Source organism: Amblyraja radiata, chromosome 2 (genome assembly GCF_010909765.2).
Source record: "Amblyraja radiata isolate CabotCenter1 chromosome 2, sAmbRad1.1.pri, whole genome shotgun sequence".
NCBI classification, from domain to species: domain Eukaryota; kingdom Metazoa; phylum Chordata; class Chondrichthyes; order Rajiformes; family Rajidae; genus Amblyraja; species Amblyraja radiata.
The window spans coordinates 64,385,871-64,410,680 of record NC_045957.1 but is presented as its reverse complement, the minus strand read 5'-3'; the positions used below and the strand labels follow the sequence as shown (position 1 = coordinate 64,410,680).

At 42.5% G+C, this 24,810-nt stretch overlaps 1 protein-coding gene across 1 annotated transcript in view; it reads left to right on the top strand.

Moving 5' to 3' along the window:
- The window catches only part of vps4b (vacuolar protein sorting 4 homolog B), a 42,103-nt gene that overhangs the window by 13,762 nt on the left and 3,531 nt on the right, over positions 1-24,810 (top strand). The window contains exons 4-10 of the mRNA XM_033047993.1: positions 5,522-5,583; positions 7,322-7,441; positions 11,253-11,409; positions 14,533-14,681; positions 15,916-15,997; positions 18,219-18,438; positions 22,220-22,360. Of these exons, the coding sequence (XP_032903884.1) occupies positions 5,522-5,583; positions 7,322-7,441; positions 11,253-11,409; positions 14,533-14,681; positions 15,916-15,997; positions 18,219-18,438; positions 22,220-22,360 (931 nt within the window). The remainder of the gene's footprint in view (positions 1-5,521; positions 5,584-7,321; positions 7,442-11,252; positions 11,410-14,532; positions 14,682-15,915; positions 15,998-18,218; positions 18,439-22,219; positions 22,361-24,810) is intronic.

Below are 24,810 nucleotides of genomic sequence, written 5' to 3'. Positions count from 1 at the left end.
GTTATATGCCATAATTGAGTTATGCTAATTAGAATCTGGCACAGTACTCAAAGGAACAGTGTAATCAGGGAATTATTCAGTTTAGTGACTTAATGGGTTGTAATCTACTTTGTATATTGTCTTTGTATAGTTTGATGTTTTATTAATTCTGAATTGCTGCTCTGCATCAGATGGAAATGTTGAGTTTTAACTTGATAACCATTACCTTTATTTGGTTATTACAAAATTCTTGAAATAAATATGCCCCTTGATTTCCTCATTGCATATAATTTTATATTTGGCTTTTTAAATTTTGTCTGCCATTAATCAAGAATGTTATCGCTCATTCTATAAGTTAAGTTGAGCAGATGACTCTTTAACATTCTATATTACAGTTTCTGAATCAAAGTAGGTTTGGAACCTAGTAGAACCCCAACATTTTGGAAGCTCAGTGGTGCAGCTGCTGACTCTCAGCGCCAGAGTCCAGGGTTCAATTTTGACTTTTGGTGCCATCTGTGCAAAGTTTGCGCTTTTAAATTACCCTTAGTGCGTCGGGAGTGGATGAGAAAGTGGAATATAGAACTAATATGAATGGGTTATCAGTGGTGAATGTGTGCTCAGTGAACTGAAGGGCCTGTTTCAATGCTGTATCTCTAAACTAAACTAATTAGTAAGCATGTGATATTTTACACAAATTGCTGACAATTAACAATTGCAAGCAATTACGAGAGCAATGTATTTTGTCCATTATTGAGGAAAAAAATTGACTGCACAGATAAAAATGTCTTGTTCTAGTTATGCAGAGCCCTGGTTAGACCATATCTGGAATATTGCATAGCGCTCTGCCCAATGAGGAATATATTTGCTATAAAACGAATACAACAAAGGTTTGCTTAATCGATAGGTGTTGGTCATGTGAGGAAATACTCAATAGACAATAGTTGCAGGAGTAGGCCATTTGGCCCTTCGAGCCAGCACTGCCATTCAATGTGATCATGGCTGATCATCCCCAATCAGGACCTCATTCCTGCCTTCTCCCCATATCTACTGACTCCACTATCTTTAAGAGCCCTATCTAGCTCTCTCTTGAAAGTATCCAGAGAACCGGCCTCCACCGCCCTCTGAGGCACAGAATTTCACAGACTCACAACTCTCTGTGTGAAAAAGTGTTTCCTCATCTCCATCCTAAATGCCTTACCCCTTATTCTTAATCTGTGGCCCTTGGTTCTGGATTCCCCCAACATCGGGAACATAGTTCTTGCTGCTTGCGTGTCCAAACCCTTAATAATCTTATATTTTTCAATAAAATCCCCACTCATCGTTCTAAATTCCAGAGTATACAAGCCTAGCCGCTCCAATCTCGCAGCATATGACAGTCCCGCCATCCCGGGAATTAAACTTGTGAATCTATGCTGCACTCTCTCAATAGCAAGAATGTCGTTCCTCAAATTAGGGGACCAAAACTGCACACAATACTCCAGGTGTGGTCTCATTAGGGCCCTATACAACTGCAGAAGGACCTCTTTGCTCATAAACTCAACTCCTCTTGTTATTGAAGGCCAACATGCCATTCACTTTCTTCACTGCCTGCTGTACCTGCATACTTACTTTCATTGACTGATGAACTCAGCACTCTGAACCAATGCTTCAGGGGAAAGCGGTAATCTCATGAAACACACAGTTGTTTTGAAACTTGTCAGGATAGCTGCCCTTGACAGAACATGGGTTTAAAATGAAGGTGGAAAGATTTAATTGGAATATAAGGGGGTAACTGTTTTACATAAAGGGTGGTGGGTACACCGAACGAATTGCCGCAGGAAATAGTCGAGTCGTGTGCTATCATAATGTTTAAGAGACATTTGGACAGGTTCATGGGTATGATAGGTTTAGGGGGGTGTGGGCCAAGGGCTGGATGTAAAGTGGTGTAGATGGTCGGCATGAGAAACATGGGCCGAAGTGCTGGTTCCACACTATGACTTTGAGACATTGAAAACTCCTTGGCTCTTCAACACATTGTATTAATCAGTGAAATAAGAGTTCCGGAAAAATTCTAAAGTTCATTACTAGTTCTTGAGAGAATTTGATGTTTATTACAGGATGAAGAATGTGATTTAAAGAGACAACATATATGTGGAAAATAAATTTAAAACTGTTACTAGTTGTAGGAATATTCAAGACCACAAAATGTATGTTTGATACAGCTGCAAACAAGCGAAGTTAAGAATTATCGAAGAATGCCTGTTAGAATATTTTGTGAAGTGATTTAATCTTTTTATTTTTGGAAAAGGTGCAATGGAATATGAAGCTAGGTGAGAAAGTTAGTTAAAGCAGATTGAGCTTCAGTTGTTAATTTGGCTCGATAGTCTAAACTGCAGGATTTGTATATTTCTACAGAAAGGAAAGCTATGCACGTTAACTGAAAACAAGTATATATTTTATCAGAAAAGAGCAAGTGTTGTGTTGAATACAGAACATGATAAAAAACCTTAAACATTTGCAGCCAGTTTTCAGATATCGAATTAAAAGGCTAGTTTGAAGATTGTTTCAAGGCTTCTCTTCAAATTGACTCCTTTTTCAATGTTTTACTTACAATGTCAGTGTCGCTATCTATAATAAAGACCCAAGTGATGCCTATCCAAGTAAGTTTCAACCATTCAATTCCAGTTTCTGTTTGCATTGGACAACAATAATGATGAAATAACTCATTGCACAGATTTCCTGCAATGCACAAGAATGGAAGATGCTTACAAAATTCTTAAGGGGTTGGACAGGCTAGATGCAGGAAGATTGTTCCTGATGTTGGGGAAGTCCAGAACAAGGGGGTCACAGTTTAAGTTTTACGACCGGGATGAGAAAAACATTTTTCACACAGTGGTGAATCTCTGAAATTCTCTGCCACAGAAGGTAGTTGAGGCCAGTTCATTGGCTATATTTAAGAGGGAGTTAGATGTGGCTCTTGTGGCTAAAGGGATCAGGGGGTATTGAGAGAAGGCAGGTACAGGATACTGAGTTGGATGATCAGCCATGATCATATTGAATGGCGGTGCAGGCGCGAAGGGCCGAATGGCCTACTCCTGCTCCTATTTTCTATGTTTCTATGCTGATAAGTCAGCAGATTGGGCAGAATCAAATGACATAATAAAATGTATTTTTCTTCCAAAGTTGCAGCTTGATTTTATAAGGATTTCCAGCATTATGGTTTGTTTTCAGATGAGTATAAACTTTCATATTTTTCGGTTGATTTTTGGATTGATTGTTTGAGAAGTACACCGATGTGTGCATGGCCAGCAATAGGGAAGATCAGCTGAAGTAGCAATAGGGATGTCAGAGAAGGAATTTGGAGGGTGGCAAGATGGCGCAGCGGTAGAGTTGCTGCCTTATAGTGCTTGCAGTGCCGGGGACCCATGTTCCATCCCGACTACGGGTGCTGCATGTACAGGGTTTGTAAGGTCTCCCCGTGACCGTGTGGGTTTTCTCCGAGATCTTCGGTTTCCTCCCGCACTCCAAAGACTTACAGGTATGTAGGTTAATTGGCTTGGTGTATGTGTAAATTGTCCATAGTGCGTGTAGTATAGTGTTAATGTGCGGGATCAGGATGTGCTGGTCAGCGCGAACTCAGTGGGCCGAAGGGCCTGTTTCCGAGCTGTATCTCTAAACTAAACTAAACTAAAGATAGCTTGGGTATTCAACACAAAACAGAAGAAATGGGGAATTCTTGGGTGGAAGTGCTGAAAGTGGGTACAGGCACACAATTGGAGAAGGTTCAAGATTTAAGGTAGAAGTATGTATAACAAATAAGAGAAATAAGAAAATAAACATGCTGCAATAAGAGAAACACTTTAGAACAGAAAGGAATGCTATCTGATTACCATTTAATAATCTTATTGCATTTGATAAGGTCCCACGTCGGAGATTAGTCGGCAAAATTAGGGCACATGGTATTGGGGGTATAGTGCTGACATGGATAGAAAATTGGTTGGCAGACAGGAAACAAAGAGTAGGGTTTAACGGGTCCCTTTCAGAATGGCAGGCAGTGACTAGTGGGGTACAATATACATCAATGATTTAGATGAAGGGATTCAAAGTAAACATTAGCAAATTTGCAGATAACACAAAGCTGGGTGGCAGTGTGAATTGTGAGGAGGATGCATGAGAATGCAGGGTGACTTGGACAGGTTGGGTGAGTGGGCAGATGCATGACAGATACAGTTTAATGTAGGTAAATGTGAGGTTATCCACTTTGGTAACAAAAACAGGAAGCCAGATTACTATCTAAATGGTGTCAAGTTGGGAAAAGGGGAAGTACAACGGGATCTGGAGGTCTTTGTTCATCAGTCAAAGAAAGTAAGCATGCAGGTACAGTAGGCAGTGAAGAAAGCGAATGGCATGTTTGCCTTTATAACAAGAGGAGTTCAAGAATGGGAGCAAAGAGGTCCTTCTGCAGTTGTATAGGGCCCAAGACCTCGCCTTGAGTATTGTGTGCAGTTTTTGTCCCCTAATTTGAGGAAGGACATACTTGCCATTGAGGGGGTGCAGCGTAGGTTTACAAGGTTAATTCCCGGGATGGCAGGACTGTCATATGCTGAGAGAATGGAGCGGCTGGACTTGTATACTCTGTAGTTTAGAAGGATGAGAGGGTTTCTTATTGAAACATATAAGATTATTAAGGGTTTATACACGATAGAGGCAGGAAGCATGTTCCCGATGTTGGGGGGGTCCAGAACCCAGGGCCACAGTTTAAGAATAACGGATAAGCTATTTGGAACGGAGACGAGGAAACACTTTCTCACAGTTGTGAGTCTGGAATTCTCTGCCTCAGAGGGCGGTGGAGGCCGGTTCTCTGGATACTTTCAAGAGAGCTAGATAGGGCTCTTAAAGATAGTGGAGTCAGAAGATATTGGGAGAAGGCAGGAACGGGGTATTGATTGGGGATGAGCAGCCACGATCACTTTGAATGGTGTTGCTGGCTCGAAGGGCCGAATGGCCTACTCCTGCACCTATTGTCTATACCGACTTTTATCTTCCAAGCTCTTCAGGTTCTTGCGGGAATTCCAGAGATTCCTTTGTAATAAAAATATAAGAGCTCCTTAGGGAGCTAGCATTTGCTGGTTGAAATTATCATTGGTCTAGGTGCCATTGGACATAGAAAATAAATACATTTCAGTGATTTTGTCATATAGCTAAGCACAAAGCCCAAATGACAACACAAAACATTATTTTAGAGAATATTTATTAGCTTTTTAGCCCTCATTGTTACAGCACAACCGGTAGATATTCATTCTACTTATCTATAGATTAGGTATCAGAAGAATATATGGATTCAGAATTGCATTTGCACTTTTACTTCCTTATTTATCCTTGGGAGATAGTTAGCATCTCCATCATCCACATGGTGCATTGAGCTGGTATTCAATCATTGGTGTGGCATGTGAGGGTTTGGGATATACTAAAAAAAAGTGTTACCTCCAACATTAATTTCTATGGTTATCGTGTGTGGAAAAGATCTATAGTTCATCAGATTTTATTTGTGCTTTTGCTGCAGGAATGAGAGTGATGGAGAGGCTGACAATTCAGAAAAGAAGAAATTGCAGAATCAACTACAAGGTGATTGGACAAACATTAATTTATTAGAAACAAGGAATTACAGATGCTGCTTTACAAAAAAGACAGTGTTGGGGTAATGCAGTTGATCGGGCTGCATCTATGGGAAACGGTGATAGGTGACGTTTCGAGTCGGGTTCTTCCTTCATGTTCTCCAGAGATGCTGCCTGACTAGCTGAGTTACACCAGCACTTTGTCTTTTTTAATAAATTATTATTTTGTCATACTTAATTGGGTGTACCTATTTAATTCTCAGTAAGAAATTATTAGCTGTGATGTTTATTAACAAACGAGTTGGGTGCTTTTAACAAATTTAAAGGAGAATGTATAAGCCTCATCATCCTCCTTTGATGTTTTAATTTTTATTTTAAAACTAGACCAAGTGCAGACCCGTTGGGTCTGTTCCCCCAACGTGCGGTTGTGGGGCGGGGAGGCGGCATGCAGCGTCACACACACTAACTATCCCCCCCCCCCCCCCCAGCACTCATGCTAATTACCCCCCTTGATATTATATTAATATTATTAATTTGCTCCTTTTACCCCATAACCACCCTATCTACTGACGCATAGCCCCCAACTTGCAGTCACATCTAGAGACAGGTGCGGGGGTAGAGAGTGAGGGCAGAGAGAGAAGGGGCAGAGACAGAGAGAGCGGGGAGGAGAGAGAGGGGGTGCTGAGAGGGGGGAGGTGGGGAGCAGGGAGGGTGGAGGGAAGAGGGGGGGGTGTGGAGGGGAGGGGGTTTAGGGGAGGGAGGGTGGGGGAGGGGATGGAGGGGAGAGGAGAGGGGGGGACAGAGGGGTGAGGAGGGGGGGAAGAGGAGAGGGCTGGGGAGAGAGGGGGGGAGAGAGGAGAGATGTGGGGAGGGGAGAGAGGAGATGGGGGAGAGAGGAGGGGGGGGGGAGAGAGGAGAGGGGGGGGGGAGAGAGAAAGAGAACCCAAACACCCCAAACAACCATTTGCAGGCAGTGATTTTTTCCTTCAAACTAACCATAACCATATTTTCATTTTCAAACCAAATTAAGGGTACTTACTCACAGCTGTGTAGACATTTGTTCAGTCATTCAGAGCTCAGACCTCCATGTTGTAGAGACTGATTGGGGCACACCACTTCCTGGTTTTATAGTCCCTCCCCATCCCACCAGCAGGAGCAGCAGAGAGAATGGGGAATTTTGTAAAAACATTAATATCTCTGTCATATTTCATCGACGGAAAAAATCCTCGGCACACATGCGGCGGAGGGGGGCTCTGAGCGAGGTGGCCAAAAATGACGGCCGTAGGTGGTGGCGTTCTCTCGGAAATCGCAGCACAGATCGCCAAAAGCGGTCAAGAACAGAGTTTTAGTAATATAGATAACTAAATAAAAATTGCTTTTTGTGTCTGGTTAGCAATCCTATATGTATTTCTGTTCTTATTCTTTATTTTGTGCATCTGACAACATTTAAACTTGGAGGATATATGTCATAACATTATGTTTTGAACATTTTTTTGGTCACTACTATATTACTAAAACTCTGTTCTTGACCGGTTTTGGCTTTCTGTGCTGCGGTTTCCGAGAGTACGCCGCCACCTACGGCCGTCATTTTTGGCCACCTCGCTCAGAGCCCCCCTCCGCCGCATGCATGCCGCCTCCTCCCCCACAACCGCACGTTGGGGGAACAGACCCAACGGGTCTGCACTTGGTCTAGTTATTTATATTTCTTTTGAACTGTTTCTTATGTTGTTTTAAATTTTATTCTTTAGGTGCCATTGTTATGGAAAAACCAGATGTGAGTTGGAGTGATGTTGCAGGTCTAGAAGGTGCCAAAGAAGCTCTTAAGGAAGCTGTAATTTTACCCATTAAATTTCCTCATCTCTTTACAGGTTGGTGATTTATTTTCTTCATTGTATGTTATTCAAAGATCTTGGAGGAGGCACGTGCTCCATCAGAATGTCCTGAAGTGATTTCCAGTACAAATTCTGGATACTTTAAAGTATCAACTCATTACACCTATCTGAATGTATTGTCATGTTGCTGCATGGCATTGTAACAGGATCATTGAAACTTTAGGGACATGGAACAGTGGAATTGGTTAAGGCAAATACAATAACAATATTTGCGAGTTATTTGGGCAGGTACATGGATAAGATAAAACGAGAGGGATTTAGGTCAAGATATTTCTGCGCTGTATGAATGACTCTATGAACATGTTATAAGACAGTAGAAAACAAAGAGCAGTGGCACAGCAGTTAGTGTTATTACATAAAGTCAACAAATGCAGGTTTGATCCTTATCTCGGGAGTTCTCTGCATGGGGTTTACACATTTCCTCTTTAACCATGTGGGTTTCATCTGGTTTCTTCCAACATCCCAGAGAAACACCAGCAGGTTAATTGGCTACAGTAATTTACCTTGGTGAGAGAAAAAAAATCAAAGCCCAGTTGAGGTGCATGTTTAAAAGAGAATAAATTGTAGAGATACAAATAAATAAGGAGAGGGTGAATGGGGATAATGGGATTGAGGGAGCTGATGACCTCCTGTGTCACCATAAGAAATTATAACTTGGGGCAAATTAATTGCATCAGATCACAAGTCACAGGGCTGACTCTTATTCATTGTCATCATGCCATTATGTCTTTATATTATGTCCACCACTGTTCTTTATTGTCTTTTACACGATTTGTCATAGAATCCACCAGATTCTGACAATTCGTGAGGATTTTTTCATCTCTGCACTACAGCTGAATATAGGCTCAATGTGCTTTTGCCTCGTGACACAATCCTTTCCTTCCAGAGGGCGGTGGAGGCCGGTTCTCTGGATACTTTCAAGAGAGAGCTAGATAGGGCTCTTAAAGATAGCGGAGTCAGGGGATATGGGGAGAAGGCAGGAACTGATTGGGGATGATCATCCATTATTACATTGAATGGCGGTGCTGGTCCGAATGGCCTACTCCTGCACCTATTGTCTATTTCCTTGATAATTGAAAGCAAATTTTCAATTGGATTCAGGTCAGGCAAGTGACCAGGCCAGTCCAAGACGTGTATTCCCCCTTATGTTGGAAAAATTGGGTCACTATCTTTAATGTGTGGCCTGATCCTGCTGGAATGTTCCAGACCCATCTCTGGCATCACTTTTCTCTTCAATACATCAATGCATTGCAGCGATCTCACCATTCTGTCAACTGGGCACATATCTAGTATCATAGGGGCTGAAACAATTCCAGAACATCTTTTCAGAATGTTTGACAAACTGGTTGATGTGCCATTTCCTCACTGGCTCTTCAGTTTATCTCAAAACCTGTTGGCTACCCTTAGCATGAACCAGGACATTTCTTTAGTCGCTGAAGTACACCATTTCCAAGTCATTGCATGTCGATTCTTTATATTTTTAGGCCGCCATTCATGCAGGAGAAATTGTTTTTTTACTGGTTTGCTGAATATATGACAGACCTCAATGTGGTGCCGGCTAACGGTGCTTGAGCATCTGGATTCCTTCAGATCTTTCTTCAAGGCATTGGTTGTTTTTCTTGGAAACTCCTTAATTTCACGAATCTGCGAGACTTTTGTCTCGGACTTGTCATTGTTTTGAGGCTGTACATGCCTGTCTTCTTGGCAGTCGTGATCTGGTTTTGGACCCTTGCTTGATAATCCTGAATATGGAATCTTCTCACTGACTTCGAGTAATGTTGATGCAAGGTTATGATTTATATTTGCCTCCTTGGAGTGATAGCCATTTTGTGAATTGCTTGACCTGTTCTTATCAACAGCTGATAAAACAATGGTTGGTTGATGGTATACTAACGCGATGCTGGTGCAAGGTTTTTAATTTGTTTGTAATTTAATTGAATGTTGTTGGTTTTGCTACATGCTTTTGCCTTTTTTGACACATGTTAACATAGAAAATAGGTGCAGGAGGAGGCCATTCGGCTCTTCGAGCCAGCACCGCCATTCATTGTGATCATGGCTGATCGTCCCCTATCAATAACCCGTGCCTGCCTTCTCCCCATATCCCTTGACTCCACTAGCCCCTAGAGCTCTATCTAACTCTCTCTTAAATCCATCCAGTGACTTGGCCTCCACTGCCCTCTGTGGCAGGGAATTTCATAAATTCACAACTCTGGGTGAAAACGTTTTTTCTCACCTCAGTCTTAAATGACCTCCCCTTTATTCTAAGACTGTGGCCCCTGGTTCTGGACTCGCCCAACATTGGGAACATTTTCCTGCATCTAGCTTGTCCAGTCCTTTTATAATTTTATATGTTTCTATAAGATTTCCCCCTCATCCTTCTAAATTCCAGTGAATACAAGCCTAGTATTTTCAATCTTTCCTCATATGATAGTCCCGCCATCCCAGGGGTCAATCTCGTGAACCTACGCTGCACTGCCTCAATCACAAGGATGTCCTTCCTCAAATTAGGAGACCAAAACTGTACACAATACTCCGGATGTGGTCTCACCAGAGCCCTGTACAACTGCAGAAGAACCTCTTTACTCCTATACTGAAATCCTCTTGTTATGAAGGCCAAAATTCCATTAGCTTTCTTCACTGCCTGCTGTACCTGTAAGCCAACTTTCAGTGACCGGTGTACAAGGACACCCAGGTCTCGCTGTACCTCCCCCTTACCTAACCTAACCCCTTTGAGATAATAATCTGCCCCCTTGTTTTTGCCGCCAAAGTGGATAACCTCACATTTATCTATATTATACTGCATCTGTCACACATCTGCCCACTCACTCAACCTGTCCAGGTCACCCTGCAACTTCCTAACATCCTCTTCACAGTTCACACTGCCACCCAGCTTTGTGTCATCCACAAACTTGCTAGTGTTGCTCCTAATTCCCTCTTCCAAATCATTAATATATATGGTAAATAGTTGTGACCCCAACACCAAGCCTTGCGGCACTCCACTCGCCACTGCTTGCCATTCTGAAAAGGACCCGCTCGCTCCTACTCTTTGCTTCCGGTCTGCCAACCAATTTTCTATCCATGTCAACACCCTACCCCCAATACCATGTGCTCTAATTTTAGTCACCAGTCTCCCATGCGGGACCGTATCAATGTTAAGTTTCCAGACCATTCTCATCCATCTCTTGCATTCCATCTTCAAAACTGATCATTTTTTTCTTACTCGTTATTAAACTAATTCCCCCACACCCCTCGTCTATCCATACTATCCTTCTTAAAGGTTTTTTGTATTAATTAAGTTAGTCTATTTCTGTTGGATTCCTCCATACCCTACGAATTGTTACCATAGAACATGTATGACTTGTCTCTACACTACACGTTATATAATATTACATCATCCATCCAACTGAAAGCAAATTTCACACAAATCACTGGAAATGAATACCTAGAGAATAAAAGAGCTATTTTCTGAGAGATTTATAGGTTTTCGGAAAAATAACAAATGGTGGAAATAGAAGCCCATCACATGGAAAAAATTGCAAAATCAGCCCATGATATAATTAATTTGCAAAATAATGTAGTCTTCCAGTCTTTGAGGAGCACCTGACATCCTTGTGATTGAGGCAGTGCAGCGTAGGTTCACGAGATTGACCCCTGGGATGGCGGGACTGTCATATGAGGAAAGATTGAACAGTATTTCTACTGTTCTGATTCGTCTTACACAGGACTTCTGAATAAAAATATAAGACAATCTCTTGCCTCCACATCCTCACCCCCACTTGCCTTTTAGGTAAACGTACTCCATGGAGAGGAATCCTTCTATTTGGCCCTCCTGGAACTGGCAAATCCTACCTGGCAAAGGCTGTGGCTAAAGAAGCAAACAACTCTACTTTTTTCTCCATTTCTTCTTCTGACTTGGTGTCTAAGTGGCTTGGAGAGAGTGAAAAGTGAGTTTATTTTATGTTTCTTTTATGTTCAGTGTAGGTATCTGATATATTTGATGTGTTCTCTGATTGTGTATTGATAAGGACTATTTAATATTTTCCTTCCTTAGAGCATAGAGCAGTACAGCACAGGAGCTGACACTTCGGTCCATAATGTTTATGCCAAGCATGAAGACCAACTCTTAGATGCCAGCACATAATTTGTATCCCTCCATTCCCTGCACTTCCAAGTGCTTATCCAAATGTCTCTTAAATGCCACTGACATATCTTTCTCCACCACCACCCCTGGTAGTGCATTCCAGGCACCCACCATCCTCTGTATATTATATTTTTAAAGTGCCCTGCATTTATTCTTTTAAAGTGCCCTGCAACTATTTGTGGGGTCTTTGGAAACTGGATTTATAAGCCACTAACCCAATGTTCAAAAAGCATGAAAATTTGCGACTTGATTCAATGGGTGTCTTCCCCATGGGGAAACAATAAATGTTTCCCATGGTCCCTTTAACATACCAAAGCCCTAGTTGTCACATTTCATCTGACACAGCTGGGCCCTTGTGACCACACTCCTAACCCAACGGATCCCTGTTTACCACGCAGGTTTACTGCAAAATTTATTATGCTCCTGGATTACAAAGTGCAAAATTACTGAGATAAAGTATTAATGGATACTAGACTAAGTGGGACTGTCACGCGGGAGACCTGGTCCCCCAACACAATATTCCACCACTGCGCCATAGCCCCCAACAGCGCATGATCGGCTGATGTGCCCACACTAACGGCAGAAGTTAAGTTAAAGTTAATAACTTTGCATTTAATATTTTCATTACCTCACCATCCCTCTTCCTACTCCTATCCTCCTCCATTCCCCCTCATCCCTCAGCACACCCTCCCTCTAGTCTTCAGCCTCCCTCTTCTTTCCCCTGTCCTCCTCCACTCCCTCCGTCACCTCTCCCTTCCTCTCCTTTCCCCTACCCTCAGTTACTCCCTCCCTCCATAACCCCTCTCCCTCCATCTCCCCCCCCCCATCCTCTCCCACTCTCTCTCCTCACTTCCTCCACTTTCCCCTCCCTCTCCCTCCCTACCCCCTCCTCTCCCTCAATTTCCCCCAGTCTCCCTCTTCACTTCCCCAGGATCTCGATGTAAACCACCTCCGGCCCCTTTTTTGTCCTGCAGGGTGGCGATGAAGTTTTATTTGTGGTGGGGGCTGTTGGGGGGGGGGGGCGCAGAGATTAAAATAGAAGTAAACTTACCCGTGGAGTCGTTGTGATGGGGGGAAAAAAGATGGCGAACTGAAAAGGTCCCAACTGCGCAGGCATGGCTGAGGACCCGTATGGTGCCCTTTGTGATGTTAGTAAAGACGTGCACGGGAACCCTCCCCCAACTGCACATGCACGGGTGGGGGCGCTGTTTTAAGTTAATTTAAGTTTAAACGTTGATAACTTTAAAAAATATACCAGCAATCTGAACGAAACTTGTTTCACTTACATCGCAGGACAATGGTGAGTAAGGTGGGCCAAAAATTGTAGTGCTATGGTGTACTGTTTTTGCGCAAATATAGGTACAAACAAACAGACAAACAAACAAGATGAGAGTTTTAATAATGTACTAGACCAGGTGCAGACCCGTTGGGCCTGTTCCCCCAAAGCGTGTTTGCGGGGGGTGGGGGGGGGGGTGCCATGCGGCGTCACACACACTAACCACCCCCACACACACACACACACACACATACACACTAACTACCCCCCTTGATATTATATTAATATTATTAATTTGCTCCTTTTACCCCATATCCACTGACACATAGCCCCCAACTCGCAGGTGCGTCTAGAGAGGGAGGGGGCGGTGGGTAGAGAGTGAGGGCAGAAAGAGAATGGGGAGAGACAGAAGGGCGAGAGAGGGAGAAGGGGAGGGAGGGGGGGGGGGGAAGGAGCGAGAGGGAGGGGGGAGAGAGGGTTATACAGGGTTATTATACAGGGGTGAACCACTCACCTCTCTCCTGCATAACCCCAGGTGGCAGATTTGTGAGTGGAGTCTCATTACCATCCACGTCCCCTCCCGAGTGCCCCATCCCTGTCCGGGGGTGGCCGGAGATGTCTGGGGTGACCCTGGACTGTCGGGACACCGGCCCGGAGCAGTGGCAGCCCCAGGCTTACAGCCAGCGCGGAGAAGAAGTGCTAACTCCAGCTCAACTCTACCCCAACTCCCGAGGAACCCGTTCCCCAACGGGCCGGGGACCGTCAGCTTCACCTCTCGCCTTATCCGTGGCTGTCGGTTAACCCCCTCGGTGCCGGCAAAAGCCGAGCACCAGTCATCGACAGGGATACACACAAAGTGCTGCAGTTACTCAGCGGGTCAGGCAACATCTCTGGAGAAGGGTCTCGACCCTAAACGTCAACTATTCCTTTTCTCCAAAGATGCTGCCAGTCCCGCTGAGTTACTAAGGCACGTTGTGTCTACCTTGGGTGTAAAAAGCAGCATCTGCCGTTCCTTCCTACACGGTTATTAACGGGGTATTGATTACCCTATCAAAGATCGATTATGAGAGAGAGAGAAATAAAAGAGCGACTTCTGTTAAAGGCGAGGAGGCGGATGGGGAGAGGGGAACTCGCTATCGCGGCTTCACTGCAAAACACAAAGTGCTGGTGGGAGTCAGCGGGTCAGGCAGCATCTGTGGAGAGAATGGACAGGTGATGTTTTGAGTCCGGGCCCTTCAGACTGAGCAAGATCCCGTCTGAAGACGGGTACCGATCCGAACGTCATCCGTTCCCTCCACTGCTGCCTGACCCGCTGAGTTTCTCCAGCACTTTGTGTTTTGCTCAAGATTTCACCATCGAGACACGTCTTTCACCCCTCTGCTCATTCCCCACCTCTCACCGTCTCTCCATTGGTCCAGTCTCTCCCCCTGTCTCCCACTCGCGTCTGCCCCTCTCTCTTGCTGTTACACCCCGCTCTCCCGATAACCCTGTTCGCTTTTTTCCTGAATAACCTTTGACAAATCCCGTGATTCCTTGTGTTTTTCGGAATACCGAACTCGCTTATTCGTGGGTCACTGCAAGAACAAGGTATTCTACAAGAACAAAAAGTTGTGTAGCTTTTAATTTTAAAAATGTGTTGTTTTTATTTAGGTTAGTAAAGAATTTATTTCAACTTGCCCGAGAACACAAGCCTTCAATTATCTTCATTGATGAGGTTGATTCACTTTGTGGTTCGAGGAGTGAAAATGAAAGTGAAGCTGCAAGGCGTATTAAAACAGAGTTTTTGGTTCAGATGCAAGGTAAGCTAATTGTGGAAATTTGTACATTTCATAAGTGATTAGAGCAGAATTAGGCCATTCGGCTGATTAAGTCTACTCCAGCATTCTGATCTGTCTTCCTCATAACTGCATTCTCCAGCCTCCCCATAAGCCCTGACACCCGTACTAATCAAGAACCTCTATTTCTGCCTGGAAAAAGAAATCCATTGACTTGGCCTCCACAGCCTTCTATGGCATTTGCAAGTAAAATGTAAGACTTGCAGGACTGAAATCAAAAACATTAATTCAGTCCATCAGGTTCATTTTTACCATGATTCCACATTATTGTGGACTCCAGAAAGGTGTCTAAAAAGATCTCTTTATAGTCAACAAAGCTGAGTGATCATTGAATGCTTACACTAACTTCATCCATAATCATTGATTAACGACTTGAGTATTTCTAACATTTTGTCTTTATTTCACATTTCCAGCGCTGTGATCCTTTTGCCTTTCTAATTTCATATACATTTCCTCAGAAACTTTTTGTGTTATTATGATAGCATAGTGGCTTCTCAGAATCTAAAGTAATGTTATGTCAGCATTATTCAGAAATGTTCTTATTTTATGAAATCCAGATTAATTGTCAGTTTTAAATTGCATGGAGAAAATTGCAACAAATCCAGTTATTTTTCCTCATAATATGATACGGTGAAATTACAATTCAAATTAAGGATTTGTCAAGTCTTTGCTCTTTTTTTATGAAATATTTGACTGGTTTTAAGATAATCAACTGAACATAAATTAATTGTCTCTTGCATGTTTCCATTGAATAAATCGGATGTGCCAAGAAACATTTATCTGAAATAAATTGTTTTGCTTTGTCTCTTAGCAAACTCTAATAGCCAGGAACAAGTCATAGTGTTCTTCTAAAGCCACACTTAGTTTTCAAAAATTTCCAAACCAGTATATTTTTGTAAAATGCTAGAAATAAAATCAATACATTGCTCAATGGCATTTTGATCCAGTGTTAGATCGCTAGTACAGATCTATTACTCTGATATTAGATCGGGGAATAATTACTAGTACAGTTCTTGATACTCAGATATAACTTGTGTCCTAATTTATTTAATCTAAATTTGCAGTTTTCAATATGACCAATTTGTGCATGGATGAATTGTACTGCCATTATTAAAATTATTATTTTACTAATTGGCACTTTAATCCAGTTATTTACATAAAGCACTATACATATTAAGATTACTGCTGCTTTTGACAGGTGTGGGAGTGGATAATGAAGGAATCTTGGTACTTGGAGCAACTAATATCCCGTGGGTTCTCGATTCTGCCATAAGGAGGAGGTAAGAATTTGTTCATGAAACTGTTTAAGCTTATTTAGTTGATTAATTAAAAAATAATTCTCCAAAGATCAATTAAATTAATATGACTGGATGAATGGAACAATGATGCCACTGTCTTTTCAATTTGACAAACCTGTTTTTAACACATCTGAAGTGCTACACTTGTAAGAATTAGACCTGCATATTCCTAAAATTATTCTCTCAACAAAGAGGAACATTCAAAATTTGTGGTATTCATGCTGCTAGTAATATTGTATAACATGGTGTGACTTTTGGATATGAAATAATAAATACAACCATGAGAGGGACCTCTTTCTCCCAGAGGCTGGTAAGTATCTGAGAGAATGGTAGATGCAGAGTCACTGGGTGAAAAGGGTCACTTCAAGTGCTTGGCATTGGATGAAATAAAAATCAAATTTTATTGCAGGAATGACAAAAAAAAGGACACAATAGCCACAATAACAATTGTTGTTACTCTTTTCCATCCTAACTGTTGAGCCACATTTTTCTGAATAAATGCATTCACAATAGACAATAGGTGCAGGAGTAGGCCATTCGGCCCTTCGAGCCAGCGCCTACATTCAATGTGATCATGGCTGATTATCCCCAATCAGTACCCTGTTCCTGCCTTCTCCCCATATCCCCTGACTCTGCTATTTTTAAGAGCCCTATCTAGCTCTCTCTTGAAAGCATCCAGAGAACCTGTCTCCTGAGGCAGAGATTTCCACAGACTAACCACTCTCTGTGAGAAAAAGTGTTTCCTTGTCTCCGTTCTAAATGGCTTACTCCTTATTCTTAAACTGTGGCCCCTGGTTCTGGACTCCCCCAACATCGGGAACATGTTTCCTGCCTCTAGCGTGTCCAAACCCTTAATAAATCATAAGTTTCAATGAGATTCCCTCTCATCCTTCTAAACTCTAGAGTGTACAAGCCCAGCTGCTCCATTCTCTCAGCATATGACAGTCCCGCCATCCCGGGAATTAACCTTGTAAACCTACGCTGCACTCCCTCAATAGCAAGAATGTCCTTCCTCAAATTAGGGGACCAAAACTGCACACAATACTCCAGGTGTGGCCTCACTAGGGCTTTGTACAACTGCAGAAGGACCTCTTTGCTCCTATATTCGATTCCTCTTGTTATAAAGGCCAACATGCCAATTCGCTTTCTTCACTGCCTGCTGTACCTGCATGCTTACTTCTCTGCCTGCTGTACCTGCATGCTTCACCATCCATGTTCCCTATAGTCATCAAAATGGTGAATATCATGGAGCTGAGCAGTGAGACCTTTATTTGTAGCATGGTCCTCAAACAGTGCAGTTAGTGAACCTGAGGATTCAAATCGTGCCTTTCATTCAAAAGACCTGGGAAACCTTTGACAGATGGCATAGGGAGTTTGCAGGTCGTGTAGCTGAAACATCGCTTCAGTGACCTCCATAGATTCTCCCTGTGACCGTGTCGATTTCCACTTGTGATGCTATGGTTTCCATCCACATTCCAAAGGTATGCTCATTATTAGGTTCATTGGCTACTGTAAATTGCCCCAGTGCAGGGTAGATGGTGAAAGATTCTAGGAGGTGTTACACGGCGTGTGTGAGAGAGTGTTGGAGAAATAAGTGGTGCCAGGATCTTGAGATTCTTCCGAGAACCACCACAGACCCAATGGTGTAAGTGGCTGCTTCCTATATTGTTTTGAAATAAAAATTTGATTAAATGTTCCCATTTATCTTTTAATATTTAAATATTATATGAAATCCAGATTTAAATATTATTTACATTAAGAATTATGAATAAATAGTTGTGGCAGCTCGTCTTTTTAATGAAATATGTCAGTAGCTGCATGTTAACTCTCTGCCATTAATGCAATCTTGGTATCTAATTTGTAGCATCTTGTTTCATTGCATGTAAACAATTTCTCGTGAATAATTTATTTGATAGCAAATTGTTCTGTGACACAACACCTCAAATAGAAATCCTTATGTAGATTTAATCTAGTCTTTGCTTTTTTTGCAGAAGAATTCAGTTTATTTACCAACATCCAACCTGGTGAACTATTCTGATGAATAGATTCATGCAATAGATGGAATGTAATATAGCTTGAATACCACTGTTTTGGCCAAAAAAATTGAATTGCTTTGGCACAGGTTACTTATTTAATGCATCTCCGTCCCTCTGCCTTTGGCTTAACAACGATTCATTCTTGTGCTATAACTGATGTTTTCCAGATTTGAGAAACGTATCTACATCGCATTACCTGAGCAGGCTGCTCGTACTGTGATGTTTAAATTACACCTTGGTACTACACAAAACAGTCTATCTGAGGAAGATTACCGGATTCTTGCATCGAAAACAGATGGGTATTCTGGAGCTGACATCAGTGTCATTGTACGAGATGCTCTGATGCAGCCAGTCAGGAAGGTTCAGACAGCCACTCACTTCAAGAGGGTAAGGTACAGCAAATCTACTAGTAAATTTCAGGAAAGATGGAGACATGCTGTTTATACAATCGAAAACTATAAAGAAATTATACTGTACAAAATTGCATTATTTATTCTTTTTCACATTTTGTTAACGTCTCTCTGTGCAATGCGTCAACTTTTCACGTGTATCAACTATTAGAATGTGATCGTTGTTTAGTTTCCCTTCACTATCAACTTGTACTCCAAAGGAGTTTGCCTCCAATTTATCTCCGTCCATGTTTTAACATAGCTTTTGAGTCACTTCATTTGCTCCTGTTGAGTAAAAAGATTGTAACTCCTCCAAAGGTTTTCTAGTTTTGTATTCCGAACAGAACAGTGTTTTTGTATTCCTCCTCTCGCACAAATACCATTAGCACTCAGCTTATTCCTTGACCTCCATTATTGATTCCATAGCTGCTACTTTTCTGTCAGATTGTTGCCAGATATTTAGGCCTGGCTGAATCCAGTTTCCTGCTCAGTACAATTGGAATTTATCCTCCAACTTATGGCAACATCTGACCTGGTCCAGACTCCTTCAAAATACCAATGCTACTTTAGGCTAATTCTGGAGTGTTGAAGTCTAGCAAGATGCCCTGTCAGTTAATAAATTAGTTTACATTTCTACATCCAATCTGTTGCCAAAGGTGCATTCTATCAGCATTGAAATGTTGCCTTATATTTCTGAGGTGCTCCTAAATTTTACTTTGGTTATCACTGTAACAGTATTTCCTTTTCTCTATCCTCTGTTTTTAGTCATTTTAATTTTTATTGTAATGTACTCTGATCATCTTGTGTCGGCGAACAACATATATACAAGACAGTAAAGCATTTGCTTGCTTTAACAGAAAAGTGCTGTTATAGGTGTAATATTAGAGGTGTAATATTGAATCAATTTTAAAAACTTCACTAAACACAGTTTGACAGTTTATTGAAGAAGGACATGAATTTAGAATGTTCCATTAAACAAAGTAAATAATTCTGAAGTGTGATTTCACAATTCAGATTAAATAAATCACTTGGTAAATTTCTGCCTTTTTATAGGTCAATGATGACTGTCCTCCGTGTTTACAGACACAAATTTGTGTGAATAGTCACAGCATCTCACTATTGTGCATATTATATTTGATGTATTGGTTGAACAAGAACCATCAGGTTTTACGATTGAACCTTGACCCTGATCAAATAAATTTTCCTTTTTGTTATTTATTGCACAATTTAGCAAACACAACAAATTCAATTAGGATCATGGTCATCTGTGATAAAACTATGTGTGAGACGGTCACAGCATACATTCTCTCAGTATTGAACTGTTAAAAGTTATCAATTATATCTGACTAAAGGCTACGAAAATAAGTGAAAACTTTTTACTGTGAATCCTGCCTAACCTTTTGAGTGTTCTGGCTCTTTCCATTTTTATTTGAACATTCAACATGTATGATATTTTGTTTAGAATTTTAGCTATCAGCTCTTTAAAGAATGAGGTTACAGAGTACTTGGATGTTCATGATAAATGACTGTCGCCCCACTGCGCAAGCGCGGATACCCAGCCCAGTGACGCGAAGGGATTTGGGGGAAAAAACATTATTTCGACCATCCGCGCCGGCGCAGTTGGGGGAGGCCCGTCGGCCACGTCAGAATTGAAAATGGAACCGGTGACGCGGTAGGGATGCAAAATGACAACATCTCCTTGCGCGTGCGCAGTGGGCCAGGTATCCGCACGTGCGCAGTTGGGGTGACAGTCGAACATACTCAGTTGGGGAAGGCTTAAATTTCGGGAAATTCCATCAAATTCCAGGAAATATGGTATTTCAGGAATTTTATTTTTGAGGTGTGGAAGCACTGAGCTAAGATTTTTCTTCATTGGATTAGATTACATTCAACTTTATTGTCATTGCACAAATACAAGTACAGGTACAACGAAATGCAGTTTAGCATCTAACCAGAGTGCAAAGTAGTAAAATGCTGATTAAAACAATATATATACAAATGAGGATATATTGATCTATGTACATAGGCATATACATATATACAGATAAAAGATTGCCATGTGCTATATTCTGGTGAATAGAGCTTAATTGTCAATTATATAAACTACTAGACCAAGTGCAGACCCATTGGGTCTGTTCCCCCAACGTGCGGTTGTGGGGGGGGAGGCGGCATGCAGCGTCACACACACTAACTATCCCCCTCCCCCACCGCACTCACGCTAATTACCTCCCTTGATATTATATTAATATTATTCATTTTCTCCTTTTACCCCATAACCACCCTATCTACTGACGCATAGCCCCCAACTTGCAGTCACATCTGGAGAGGGTGGGGGGGGGGGGGGGTAGAGAGTGAGGGCAGAGAGAGAAGGGGCAGAGACCGAGAGAGAGGTGGTGCTGTGAGGGGGAGAGGTGGGGAGCAGGGAGGGGAGGGAGGGGGGAGGGTGTGGAGGGGGTTTAGGGGATGGAGGGGGGGGGAAGAGAGAGAGAGAGAGAGGGGGGGGGGGGGAGGAGAGGGGAGGGGGGAAAGGAAGGGGAGGGGGGGGGGAGAGAGAGAACCCAAACTCCCCCAAGGGCAGTGCTTTTTTCCTTCAAACTAACCATAACCATATTTTCATTTTTCAAACCAAATTAAGGGTACTTACTCACAGCTGTGTAGACATTTGTTCAGTCATTCAGAGCTCAGACCTCCATCTTGTAGAGACTGATTGGGGCACACCACTTCCTGGTTTTATAGTCCCTCCCCCATCCCACCAGCAGGAGCAGCAGAGAGAATGGGGGATTTTGTAAAAACATTAATATCTATGTCATATTTCATCGACGGGAAAAATCCTCGGCACACATGCGGCGGAGGGGGGGGCACTGAGCGAAGTGGCCAAAAATGACGGCCGTAGGTGGCGGCGTTCTCTCGGAAATCGCAGCACAGATCGCCAAAAGCGGTCAAGAACAGAGTTTTAGTAATATAGATAAATAATACTGATAAGAGGGGGAGGGGGGGCTAGTTGGATGTGAGTTCAGCAGGGTAATGGTGTTTTGGAAGAAGCTGTTCCTTAGCCTGCTGGTGCGAGACCCGAGGCTCCTGTACCGCCTCCCTGATGGGAGGAGGGCAAACAGTCCATGGTTGGGGTGTGGGGGGGTCCTTAATGATTTTGCCAGCCCGTCTCAGACACCGTGTGCGGTGAAGGGCAGCCATGACAGGGAGCGGGGCACCGATGATGTGATGGGCTGTTTTCACCACCCGTTGCAGTGCCTTCCTGTCAGCTGTGGTGCAGCTGCTGTACCACACCATGAAGCAGGTGGTCAGGATGCTTTCTATGGTACAGCGGTAGAAGTTGGACAGGATCTGAGGGGACAGGTGAACTTTCTTAAGCCTCCTCCCAAAGTAGAGGCGCTGTTGCGCCTTTTTGATCAGTTTGGCGGTGTTGAGGGACCAGGACAAACTGTTTGGCGGTGTTGAGGGACAATGAACTTCATTGCACCAAACTGATTTGCTTTCAGCTGCCAAGGCTCAGTGCTCATGACCCCTTTCTAAATGTCTCCGCTTCTCCACGCATCTTTCATTCTTTTATGACTTCTCTTAAAACATACTTTGGGGCCATCCATCCTAATCTCCGTATATGGCTTAATGATAAATTGTGTTTAATGTTTTTAATATTAGTGGTGCTATTTATGTAAGGTTTAACATTTCAGGCTGCTTTGTAGAAAAAGCATTAAACATTTTACAGAGATTACTTCATGAACACATTAGATCAGAATAATTTGTTTTTATTTAATTTTTAGGTCAGAGGTCCTTCAAATTCAGATCCATCTGTAATTGTGGATGACCTCCTAACCCCATGTTCACCAGGTGATCCCAATGCTATGGAGATGACATGGAATGATGTTCCGGGTGATAAGCTTTTTGAGCCCGTAGTCTCCATGGCAAGTTATTTCAATTTTTGCAGATGTTATTATACTTCTGTATTCTAACTTCTTTGTTATTGTTGGTTTTCTTCTCAAAGAATCTTGTTGAAAATTACCTTGCATGCCTAACCATAGCAGTTTAGTTCAGAGTTTACAACATCAATCTCTATTAGTAAACTACTTGGACAACTGGCTCATGAGCATAATGTGTGAATTGGCCATATTTCAGTACATGTGAAACTTAAGCTAGTCAAAGACAATTTGACGGTAGACAAAATGCTGGAGAAACTCAGCGGGTGCAGCAGCATCTATGGAGCGAAGGAAATAGGCAAGGTTTCGGGCCAAACCCTTCATTCAGACTGATGTGGTGGAAGGGGGGGGGGGGGAGCCCGAGGGCTGAGGGAGAGCTGAGAAGGGCTACCGAAAATGGAAAAGTCAATGTTTATGCCGCTAGGGTTCAAACTGCCCAAGCGGAATATGAGGTGCGGCTCCTCCAATTTCCGGTGGTGCTCACTCTGGCCACGGAGGAGGCCCAGGACAGAAAGGTCGTATTCGTAATGGGAGGGGGAGTTGAAGTGCTGAGCCACCGGGAGATCAGGTTATTCAAGGCGGACCGAGCGGATGTGTTCGGCGAGACGATCGCCAAGACTACGCTTGTCTCACCGATGTAGATCAGCTGACATCTAGAGCAGCGGATGCAATAGATGAGGTTGGAGGAGATGCAGGTGAACCTCTGGCGCACCTGGAACGACTGCTTGGGCCCTTGAATGGAGTCGAGGGGGGAGGTAAAGGGACAAGTGTAGCATCTCTTGCGGTTTGTCAAAAGACAAAGACAATTTGACCATGTCTTTGATTTTGCCTCGTTACTTTAAAACACATATGTGAGGTATGATGAAGTGCAGTATCTAAATGCATATATCTTACATGTACTTTGGTGCCATACATTTTTCTTCATAAATTATTTCATCCCTCAAGAAACTAAACATACTGGCATGAAATTCTCCTTCCCTATTCAAAGGCAACTGAGATTGCTAGAACAAAATGATCAGAAAGCACCAATCTGATTTCCTGGTATTTCAACATATTCTTCTGTACATGTACTGACCAATTTATTTTTAACTTCTGAGTTCTGAATTCTGATCTGCAATCAGAAATTGCAAATGTTACTCCGCTGTTCAAGACGGGAGTGAAGCAAATGAGGGATAACTACAGTGCCCTCCATAATGTTTGGGACAAAGACCCGTCATATATTTATTTGCTTCTGTACTCCTCTATTTTAGATTTTTGTAATAGAAAATATCACATGTGGTTAAAGTGCACATTGTCAGATTTTATTGAAGATTTAAAAAAAAATACATTTTGGTTTCACCATGTAGATATTACAGCTGTGTTTATACATAGTTCCCTTATTTCAGGGCACCACAAATGTTTGGGGCACATGGCTTCACAGGCATTTGTAATTTTTCAGGTGTGTTTAATTGCCTCCGTAATGCAGGTATAAGAGGGCTCTCAGCACCTACTCTTTCCTCCAATCTTTCCATCACCTTTGGAAACTTTTATTGCTGATTATCATCATGAGGACCAAAGTTGTGCCAATGAAAGTCAAAGAAGCCATTATGAGACTGAGAAACAAGAATAAAACTGTTAGAAACATCAGCCAAACCAATAACTGTTGCAAAATCATTACGCAGAAAGAAATCCCGGGTGAACTTACTAATCGCAAAGGGACTGGCAGCCCAAGGAAGACCTCCACAGCCGATGACAGAAGAATTTGCTTTATAATAAAGAAAAATCCCCAAACACCTATCCGGCAGATCAGAAACTCTTCAGGAGTCAGGTGTGGATTTGTCATTGACCACTGTCCGCAGAACACTTTATCAACAGAAATATGGAGGCTACACTGCAAGATGCAAGCCACTGGTTAGCCACAAAAACGGGATGGCCAGGATACAGTTTGCCAAGAAGTACTTAAAAGTACTTTGAGTATAGAAGCTGGGATGTAATGTTAAAATTGTACAAGGCATTGGTGAGACCAAATCTGGAGTATGGTGTACAATTTTGGTCGCCCAATTATAGGAAGGATGTCAACAAAATAGAGAGAGTACAGAGGAGATTTACTAGAATGTTGCCTGGGTTTCAACAACTAAGTTACAGAGATAGGTTGAATAAGTTAGGTCTTTATTCTCTGGAGCGCAGAAGGTTAAGGGGGGACTTGATAGAGGTCTTTAAGATGATGAGAGGGATAGACAGAGTTGATGTGATCAAGCTTTTCCCTTTGAGAATAGGGAAGATTCAAACAAGAGGACATGACTTCAGAATTAAGGGACAGAAGTTTAGGGGTAACATGAGGGGGAACTTCTTTACTCAGAGAGTGGTAGCGGTGTGGAATGAGCTTCCAGTGGAAGTGGTGGCGGCAGGTTCGTTGGTATCATTTAAGAATAAATTGGATAGGCATATGGATGAGAAGG